General features: G+C 58.3%; 2 protein-coding genes across 2 annotated transcripts in view; one reads left to right on the top strand and one right to left on the bottom strand.

Moving 5' to 3' along the window:
* TLE5 (TLE family member 5, transcriptional modulator) overlaps positions 1–5,675 on the bottom strand; it is a 10,524-nt gene extending 4,849 nt beyond the window's left edge. Inside the window, exons 1-3 of the mRNA XM_017507452.2 lie at positions 5,543–5,675; positions 4,596–4,693; positions 770–854 (exon numbers count right to left, since the gene is read on the bottom strand). Coding sequence (XP_017362941.1) covers positions 770–854; positions 4,596–4,693; positions 5,543–5,569 — 210 coding nt within the window. The 5' untranslated portion in view covers positions 5,570–5,675. The remainder of the gene's footprint in view (positions 1–769; positions 855–4,595; positions 4,694–5,542) is intronic.
* LOC108288491 (translation initiation factor IF-2-like) lies at positions 5,548–7,605 on the top strand. Its single transcript, XM_017507450.2, has 2 exons — positions 5,548–6,422; positions 7,429–7,605. The coding sequence occupies exons 1-2, from the start codon at positions 5,568–5,570 to the stop codon at positions 7,447–7,449; spliced, it is 876 nt and encodes a 291-aa protein (XP_017362939.1). The 5' UTR covers positions 5,548–5,567; the 3' UTR covers positions 7,450–7,605.
* The last annotated feature ends 1,988 nt before the right edge of the window (positions 7,606–9,593 follow it).

The following is a 9,593-nucleotide window of genomic DNA, read 5'->3' as shown; positions in this document are numbered from 1 at the left end:
CAAAAAAAAAAAAAAAAAGAGAAAGCCAAGTTCATTCCCAGGCCTTCACGCAGTTTCTCCGTCTCTGCCTGGTGAACTCCTACTCATCCTGCAAGACCCCAGCTGCATGCCCCATTTCTCCATATAGTTTTCCTCAGGCAGGTCCTAGGTCCCTCTCTCTGACTCCAGCCCCATCCTTTCTGGCTGCCAGGGTCAGAGTCTGGCTCCGCCTCCCCCAACAGTCTGGGAGATCTGGGTCCTGGGCTGAGACCCCAGTATCGCTGCTCGAGGGTCAGGGAGGGGATTTTTGATGCAGAAATTGCCACCTGGCAGTTACAACACAGAGCAAAAGATTCTGGCAGCAGTAACGCAGTGTCACACCTCCCCCGCCCCCCGAAATGAGTAGGGCTCAGACCCCTCCCACAGGCTTCCTCTCTCAGCTTGGGCCCAAAGGGGTTAAGTGGGGGGACCTTGGCAGTGGGGAGGGACTCGGCTGCTCCCCCACATCAGTTCCTGGCTGCTGGCTTTCACTGCCTCCTCCTCCTCCTCCTCCGCTGCCAAGGACAGCCGGGGGACCTGGCAGGCCTGGTCTGCAACCCGGCGGCTTGGCAACTCGGCCACCTCCTCGGCCAGCTGCCAGGCTAGTGAGGCAGGCTCAGCCCAGCAGGGGCCGACTGAGTGGAGAACAGGCCCTGAGCCCTCACGATTCCCAGGGGAGGTGGCCCAGGCTTAGGTGGCAGCTGGCCGTGGCGGGGTGTGGGAGGCCCTGTCCCCGCCCCCAGCCCTGGACCTGGGGGTGGAGTGACTTTACCATCACATAGTGACGCTGCATCTCCGACTTCTCGCTGGCCAACTTGTCACATTCCAGCTTCAGGCTGAGGAGGGACAGGGGGAGACCGGGTGGTTGGTGACGGATGGGCGGGACCCCCCACCTTGTTATTCAGGGGAGGAAACTGAGGCTCCAAGGTGCCAGGGCCCCTGTAAGGGCACGATCAGCCAATTCTCAGAGGGTCAAGCAAAAATTATTAATTTTTTAATTGAGACGGGGGTCTCCCTATGTTGCCCAGACTGGTCTCAAAAACTCATGGGCTCAAGCAATCCTCCTGCCTCGGCCTCCCAAAGTGCTTGGGATTACAGATGGGAGCCACCCGCCGTGCCTGGCCGGGCTGAGGGGGCGGGGGCCAGGAGCTTTGATGGGGCTGAGGGTATTGAATTGAGGGGAAGGGAAGTGGGTAATAGTTGAACTCTCTGTGATTCGGAGGCGAGGGGACAGCGCCAGGGCCGCTGATCGTAAGATAGGGGTGATGAAACCCCCCTCGCAGATCTGGTGGAGGAAAAAGGACGGACATTGTAGAAACACCAGAAGTCAGAGGTCGCACGGCAACGTGGGCTCAGAGACTTTCACAAGCCTTTACCTCTCACGATCCGGATAAGGCCCGCAGTGTCATTGTCACACTCCTTTTATAGATGACACAGTGGACACCCAGAGAGGGTGAGCAATTGGCTCAAGGTCACACAGCCAAGCAGCAGCCCAAGCTTTCAACTACAGGGGAAAATTTTCCAGACCCAAATAGAAATCTTAAAGAGGCTGGGAGGCTCTGGGGCTGCAAGGCAGCTCCTGGCTGGCCTTCCCAAGGGGACCCTAGCTTCGTGGGGGGCCTGGGTTTCCCAGAGAGACCCCTCAGCTCGACCCTAGCCTCCCAAAGTGATGGGATTACGGGCGGGAGCCACTGCTCCTGGCTGCCTTTTTTATTTAACTGTGACAAAACACACCACTTCTCCAACTCCACCTGGACCATCCAGGTGGCTGATGCCACACACAGCTTCATTCTTACAGGCCCTCACGGGAAGGATGAGGGCGTTTCTCAAAGCCCCCATGAGGGTGTTGTTGCCAGAGGGAGAAGAGCAGGTTCGAGGGCCTCCCAGACCAGGAAAAGAACTGGTGATGGCAGTGGGGGAGGTGGACAAGCCCCTGTCCTTTAACCCATTTAAATCCAATCCAGCACAGCGGCCCTGCGGACCTGGCTCTGGCTTACCTGCTCCTACCATCCCCAGCCGCTCCTGGCCTGGGTTCAAGGCTTGGCCCTGTATATTCCCCGCTGTGTGACTCTAGGCAAACTCCGCTACCTCTCTGGGCTTCATTTCCTCCTCTGTGAGGTGCCACCCACCTCACAGGATGGAGTGGGGAAGACTCAATGAATGGAGACATGAAAAGTTCTAGAACAGTACCTGGTATACAGCAAGCACCCCATAAATGCACGTGGATTTTTTTTTTTAAAGCCAGTCAAATTTATCAGGGGAGCTTGTATACCAACTTTAGTGACACTAATGTTAATAAGTTCTGATAACCCAGTAGCATCGGACCAGCCAATGCCCATGGATCTTATGACCCCCCAGGAACCTGGCGTTTTGCTCTACGGGAGAAGAGTGTGCCAAGGTGGGGATGCTTTGGCCTCCACCAACTTTCCTCTAGAGTTCTTTTAAAAGCGCATTTGTTGCTACCATTAAAAAAATAATCGGCCGGGCGCGGTGGCTCACGCCTGTAATCCCAGCACTTTGGGAGGCTGAGGTGGGTGGATCACGAGGTCAAGAGATCGAGACCATCCTGGTCAACATGGTGAAACCCCGTCTCTACTAAAAATACAAAAAAAATTAGCTGGGCATGGTGGCGCGTGCCTGTAATCCCAGCTACTCAGGAGGTTGAGGCAGGAGAATTGCCTGAACCCAGGAGGCGGAGGTTGTGGTGAGCCGAGATCGCGCCATTGCACTCTAGCCTGGGTAACAAAAACGAAACTCCGTCTCAAAAAAAAAAAAAAAAAAAATCAGGGCTGGGCAAAGTGGCCCATACCCGTAATCCCAAAACTTTGGGAGGCCAAGTGGGTGGATCACCTGAGGTCGGGAGTTCAAGACCAGCCTGGCCAACATGGTGAAAGCCCGTCTCTACTAAAAATACAAAAATTAGGGGTGTGGTGGCGCACCCTTGTAATCTCAGCTACTTGGGAGGCTGAGACAGGAAATCACTTGAACCCGGGAGGCGGAGGTTGGAGTGAGCTGAGATTGTGCCTCTGCACCCCAGCCTGGGCGACAGAGTGAGACTTGATCCGGCCACCCAGGGGCTGTTATGCCTTGAACATCCAGTGTGTGCCTGATATGGCAGGAACCCGCGCTGGATAGCAGAAAGCCCAGGCCCAGCAGATGGAGACTGCAAAGTTCAGAGAGGGCGTCCGGCTTACTGGAGGTCACACAGCACTGCGAAGGCCATCTGATCTCTTCCCTGTGGAATCAGGTCAGCCCCAGGGCTCACCAGGCAGTCTCCAATCCTACACATCCAGGGACCCAAACAAGTTTCTTGGGCCTTCCTGGAAAGCTGGCTCCAGCGCCTTTGACTGTCAGGGTCTCAGTGTACCCATCTTGTGAATGGGCGCGACAGCCGGACCGCAGGAGGAAGCACATACAGTCTTTGGCACGCAGGGAGTACCCCAAAAGATTGGATACTTTCAACAGCCACCAGAAAATCGAGATTTCCCTTTCTACTTGGAGGAAATCCAGGATCCCTCCAGGAACACTTCTGGGGTGGGCAAACTTCAGTCAGGAGAGGGCCCTGAGGCTGAAACATGGGTCTGCGCTTAGCCTGACTTCCTCCAGATTCCCAGGTCTGGTGCACCCCTCCAGAGCAGGGCAGGTGGGAATCTACATCCTTTAACCAGGAGAGAAACCTGGGGCAAATCTCAGCCTTGCCACTTCCTCAATGCTATAGATAGCCCTGAGGAAATGCCTAACCTCTCTAGGCTTAAATTTCTTTCTTTCTTTTTTTTTTTGAGACAGTCTCACTATGTCGCCCAGGCTGGAGTGCAGTGGCGTGATCTCGGCTCACGGCAACCTCCGCCTCCCGGGTTCAATAGATTCTTCTGCCTCAGCCTCCTGAGTAACTGGGATTACAGGTGTGTGCCACCACGCCCGGCTGATTTTGTATTTTTAGTAGAGATAGGGTTTCACCATGTTGGTCAGGCTGGTCCCGAACTGCTGATCTCAGGTGATCCACCCGCCTGGGCCTCCCAAAGTGCTGGGATTATATGCATGAGCCACCCTGCCAGGCCTGGGCTTAAGTTTCTTTAAGAAGACTAAATAGTTCCTTCCCCTTAGACCACGCTACATGGCAAACTCTTCAGAAAGGGCAGATTTCCGAAAGGAGAAGCACCTTGGAGAATCTGACGGACGCTGGGAACCCTTTCTTCAAAACTGGGCAAGGACAGAGATGACCAGGTTACAAAATGTGTGTTTTGGGGTTGGGGGGATGGCGAGTCTAGGCTCTAACCAGGTTCGTGGAAGATCTTTTATCCAATGGGGGGCTTGGGGGACACTGGGGAGGAGGGAGGGACTCTGAGGTCACACAGCTGGGTCTTTGGGCAAATTATTTAACTTTTTTTGTGCCTTGGTTTCCTCCTCTACAAACTGAGGCTGTTTTAAAGAAAGGAATTCAGTATTTGTCAAGTAATTAGGTCTGAGTCTAGCACATATTATTTTCCCGATCTGGGGGCCTCGGCCTTGCCATCCGTGCAGAAGAAGGGGGGCTCACCTTCTCGGGGCGCAGGGACCCGCGGCCCCCACCCCCTCACCTGTGATACTGAGCTTGCAGTAGCTGAAATTCGTCTTTGATGCGGTCGCAGGAGTCCGAGGTGGTGAATTTGAGTTGCTGGGGTAGGTGCGAGGAGCCCTGTGGGGAGGGGGCGCCCGGGTCAGGCCCAGGCCCCCCTCGAGGGCGGGCCAGGAGGGAGCGGCCGCGCAGCTGCGGAGCCCCCCCTCCTGCCCCACTTCCTGGGCCCGTGTTTACCGCCCCTGGCAAGGCCCCCACCCGCGCTTCCTGGCCCCGCCTCTCCCCGGGGGAAGCTGAGGGGGTGGGTGCGCCCGGAGCCGCCCCGTCCCCCGCCATCCCCAGGCAGTGGGGGTGCGTTTTAAGGCCCGCCCCAGATGGGGGGCAGGGTGCGCCCTCTACCGCCCCTCCAAAGCGCCGGGAGTGGGTGCATCCGAGGGGGGTGGAAACGCGCCCTAGGGAGCCCCCTCCCCAAGTTGAGGGGCAGCGAGTCCCCCCTGCAAAGTCCCCTTGGGGGAGGGGTTCTCTCTCTCGGCGCCCAAAATCTTCCGGGGGGGAGCCCACCCCAGAATCCCAGCGCCCTTCCTCGGCGACGCGCTCTCTTCCGGGAGGGGTGCGCCTCGGATTGTCCCCCCACCACAGGCCCCCAAAGGAGCCCCTCGCTGGAGGTGCCTGGCGGGGCTCCCGGAGATCCCCAGGCCCGAGGCCAAGGCCGTCCGAGGCCCTGCCTGTCCCGGCGAGCGGGGGGGGGGCGCCAAGCCGGGAGCTGGGGGGGGGGTTCGGGGCCCGGAAGCTGGGGGAGAATCGGGAACTGAGGGGGTGTCCGGGGGTCGGCGGCAGGAGGGGGTCGCGCGGGGCTCGGAGCCCGAGAGGGAAGACAGGGCCCGGGAGTTGGGGGGGCGCCGGCCTGGGGGTGGGGGGCGCGGGGAGGGGGCGCGGGGAGGGGGCGCCGGGCGGGCGGGCCCCGCTTACCGAATGCCTGCTTTGTGGAAACATCATGTCAGTCGCGGCGGGGGGCGCGGGCTGCGCCCCGGCTGTGCGCCCCGGCTCGGGCTGCTCGGGGCGCCGGGCGGCCGCGCCTTTGTCCCGGCGCCGATCGGCAGCTCCCGGGGCCGCCGCCGCCGCCTCCCGCGCCCGGCCTCGCCCGCTTCCTGCGCCCCCTCCCCGCGCGCCCGGCCCCGGCGCGCCCCGGGCCCCGCTTCCTGCGCGCCCGGCGCCCCTCCCCGCCCCTCCCCGCCGCCCGCCTCCCCGCTCCCCGGCCCCACCGCTATTGTCTAATGGCGGCGACGCCGGCAGTGGCCGCGGCTCGGCTGCTGCGGAGGCTCCGGCTCCACCTGCCGCCGCCGCCGCCCGTGCCCCGTGCGCGCCGCCGAGGGGGGGGACGCGCGCGCCCGGGGAGGCCTGCGGATCCCCACCCCGGCCCGCCTCCCCGGGGCCCGCCCGCCGCGGTGACCTTGGGCCCGGCGCGCCCCCGCCCCGGGCCGCGGCCCCCGCCACCCGCCCCAGCCTGGCGGCCGGCCTGGCCTCGGTTTCCCCATCTGTCAAAGAAAGGGACCCGGCTGCCCACGTCGAAGCCGCCGGCCAAGCCGTGGCACGACCTGGACGCGTGCCAGGGACGTACTCTGTGACCTTGGCTCTGGCCGGGCGGTGGCTCTCGCCGGGCCTCAGTTTCCTCTTCTGCAGAAAGGCAGCGGTCATGCCGCCTTCGTCAGGGAAGCCATTCTTTGGACACATTTATGGAGGGCCTGTGTGCCAGGCCCGGCTGCTCCAGGGCCCTGGGGTGGGGGGTCCCTGCCCTGGTCAGGTGCCTGGAGACAGACAGAGACAAATTCACGAGCTGAATTCCCGGCAGGTCAGATGATTGGGGACCCTCTGCGGAAAAACCAGCTGGGAGAATGGCGGGGTAGGAAGGTGAAGGTTGAACAGAGGGCAGGGAGGATCAGAGAGGGCTTCCTCCACCCCTAAATGGACCCCAAGAAGGAGAGAGAACAGGGGGATGGGGGGCAGTGCTAGTGAGAGGCAGGACAAGCAGGTGCAAAGGCCCTGGGGCAGGGCTGTGCCTGCCACGAGGGTCCCCGGGAGGAGGTCAGGAAGGCCGGCGGGAGGCAGGTCCTGGGCCTGGGGCTTCATGCCTTTGCCCAGGCCCCCTGCCCCTGGCAGGGCTTCTGCTTGGGTTAATCTTTACTGCTGCATTTTGAAATTCCTAATCATTTTTGAACAAGGAGCCTTTCAGTTTTCTTTTGCACTGGGCCCTGCCAACTCTGTAGCTGGTGAGGCAGGCCAGTCCCAAAAGGGCTTGTGGGCCCCAGGGAGAACAGGGCTTTTGCTCTGAGTGAGGTGGGAGCCCTGGAGGGCTGTGGGAGGAGGAGGGACAGGACCTGGTGGGTTTTTTGTTTTTGAGATGGAGTCTTGCTCTGTCGCCCAGGCTGGAGTGCAATGGCGTGATCTCGGCTCACTGCAGCCTCTGCCTCCTGGGTTCAAGTGATTCTCCTGCCGCAGCCTCCTGAGTAGCTGGGACTACAGGCACCCACCACCACGCCTGGCTAATTTTTATATTTTTAGTAGAGATGGGGTTTCACATGTTGGCCACGGTGGTCTCGAACTCCTGACGTCAGGTGATCCTCCCGCCTCCTCCTCCCAGAGAGCTGGGATTACAGGTGCTTTTGCTCTGAGTGAGGTGGGAATCCTGGAGGGCCGTGGGAAGAGGACGTACCAGACCTGGTGGCGGTTATAAAAGGATCCCTCTCTCCGCCAAGCGGAGAACAGGTCCCAAAGAGGGTGCTGAAATAAGGCTGTGATTTCAAGGTCCTCCTTCGGCAGGTGCTAAGTACAGTCTCTTCATCGTCATCATCCACTAGGCAGCCTGCCGCCTCGGATGAATGGTTAGGCCTCGACTGTTTCCATCTGTAAAATGGATCAGGAACCCGAGACTCCTTACCTTGGCAGGCAAAGGTGAGAGGCCTCAGTGATCAACATTAATAATCTTTTGTTGTTCCTTCTCCACTCCCACTGCTTCACTTGACTAGCCTTAAACAAAGTAATAATAATAGTAATCTTTTTTTTTTTTTTTTGAGACAAAGTCTCGCTCTATCGCCCAGGCTGGAGTGCAGTGGTGAGATCTTGGCTTACTGCAACCTCTGCCTCCCCGGTTCAAGGGAGTCTCCTGACTCAGCCTCATGAGCAGCTGGGGCTTCAGGTGGCCACCACACGCTCAGCTAATTTTTGTATTGTTAGTAGAGATGGGATTTTGCCATGTTGGCCAGGCTGGTCTCGAACTCCTGACATTGTGATCTGCCTGCCTCGGCTTCCCAAAGTGCTGGGATTACAGGCATGAGCCACTGCACCCGGCAAAGTGATGTTTTAATATTTTTATTAAAAATATTTTGATTTGTTCATTTAGATATTTTAATGAATTTTACTTTGCACCCATGTTTTAAACCTTTTATTCAAAGCAACTTTTTTTAAGAGACTGTCTTCTTCTGTTGCCCGGGCTGTAGTGCAGTGGTGCAATTATAGTTCTCTGCAGCCTCCCACTCCTGGGCTTAAGTGATCCTCCCACCTCAGCCTCCTAAGTAACTGGGACTGCAGGAGCGCACCACCATGCCCAGCTAGTATTAAAATATTTTGTGGAGCTGGGGTCTAGGGTCGGGCGCAGCAGGTCACACCTGTAATCCCAGCCCTTGGGGAGGCTGAGGCAGGAGGATTGGTGGAGCTCAGGAGTCCCAGACCAGCCTAGCCAACGTGTCGAAACCCCATCTCAACTAAAAATACAAAAGTTGGGGGGCGGTGGGAGCCAAAAAACAAAACAAAAGTTACCCGTATGAGGTGGCGGGCGCCTGTAATCCCAGATACTCGTGAGGCTGAGGCAGGAATTGCTGGAACCTGGGAGGCGGAGGTTGCCGTGAGCCAAGGTCACGCCACCTACTCCAGCCCGGGTGATAGAGCAGGATTCTGTCTCAAAAAAGAGGAAGGAACAAAGATTAGGATTTTGGACTTTTTCTTCTTTTTGAGACGGAGTCTCACTCTGTTGCCAGGCTGGAGTGCAGTGGCATGATCTCGGCTCACTGCAACCTCTGCCTCCTGGGTTCAAGCGGTACCCCTGCCACAGCCTCCCGAGTAGCTGGCACTACAGGCACGCGCCACCGCACCCAGCTAATTTTTGTATTTTTAGTAGAAACAGCCTTTCACCCTGTTGGCTGGATGGTCTCGATCTCCGATCTGCCCTTCTTAGTCTCCCAGAGTGCTGGGATTACAGGCGTGAGCCGCTGCACCCGGCCGTGGATTTTTAAGATGAATATTGCTTGTTAGAGTCAGGCCTTCAGCCAACCACAATCCCTTCTTTCTGGTGCCGACAAAAAGATGACCCCCCACCGCCGTGGGGACCACACGCTCTCTCTCCTGGGAGGCCACCTGCCAGGGTGTATTTAGGCAGGCGCCTTCCAGTACCAGTGTGCCGGGGACCAAACCCTCCCATTTTCGAAGCCCCCCCCCCCCCCCTTTCGGGGGAAGCGGAGCTGGACACAGATACCTTCAGGGGGACCCAGGCCTGTGAAGGACAGAGTCATTGTGAAATAATCATTTTTCCAAAATATGATTTTTTTGTTTTGTTTTTGTTTATGTTTTCCCGCCTAGAGGGAAGCCCAGAATTGTGGGCCACACTATAAATAATCGGCCAGCCGACACAGGCCTGTATGTTTTTTCTACGCACGAGGGGCCTTACGCACTTTAACTTTTAGGGACTGTGGTCATGCCCGTTTTTAGACATGAGGAAACCGGCCGGCGAGGTGGCTCACACCTGTAATGCCAGCACTTTGGGAGGCTGAGGCAGGTGGATCACTTGAGGTCAGGGGTTCAAGACCAGCCTGGCCAACATGGCGAAATCCCGTCTCTACTAAAAATACGAAAATGAGCCAGATGTGGTAGCGGGTGCCTGTAGTCCCAGCTACTCCGGAGGCTGAGGCAGGAGAATCGCTTGAACCTGGAAGGCGGAGGTTGTGGAGAGCTGAGATTGCGCCACTGCACT

This window comes from Cebus imitator, unplaced genomic scaffold (assembly GCF_001604975.1).
Source record: "Cebus imitator isolate Cc_AM_T3 unplaced genomic scaffold, Cebus_imitator-1.0 Scaffold375, whole genome shotgun sequence".
In the NCBI taxonomy this organism is placed as follows: domain Eukaryota; kingdom Metazoa; phylum Chordata; class Mammalia; order Primates; family Cebidae; genus Cebus; species Cebus imitator.
Note: the sequence above shows the minus strand (reverse complement) of the source record. Positions and strands in the feature narration are given on the sequence as shown.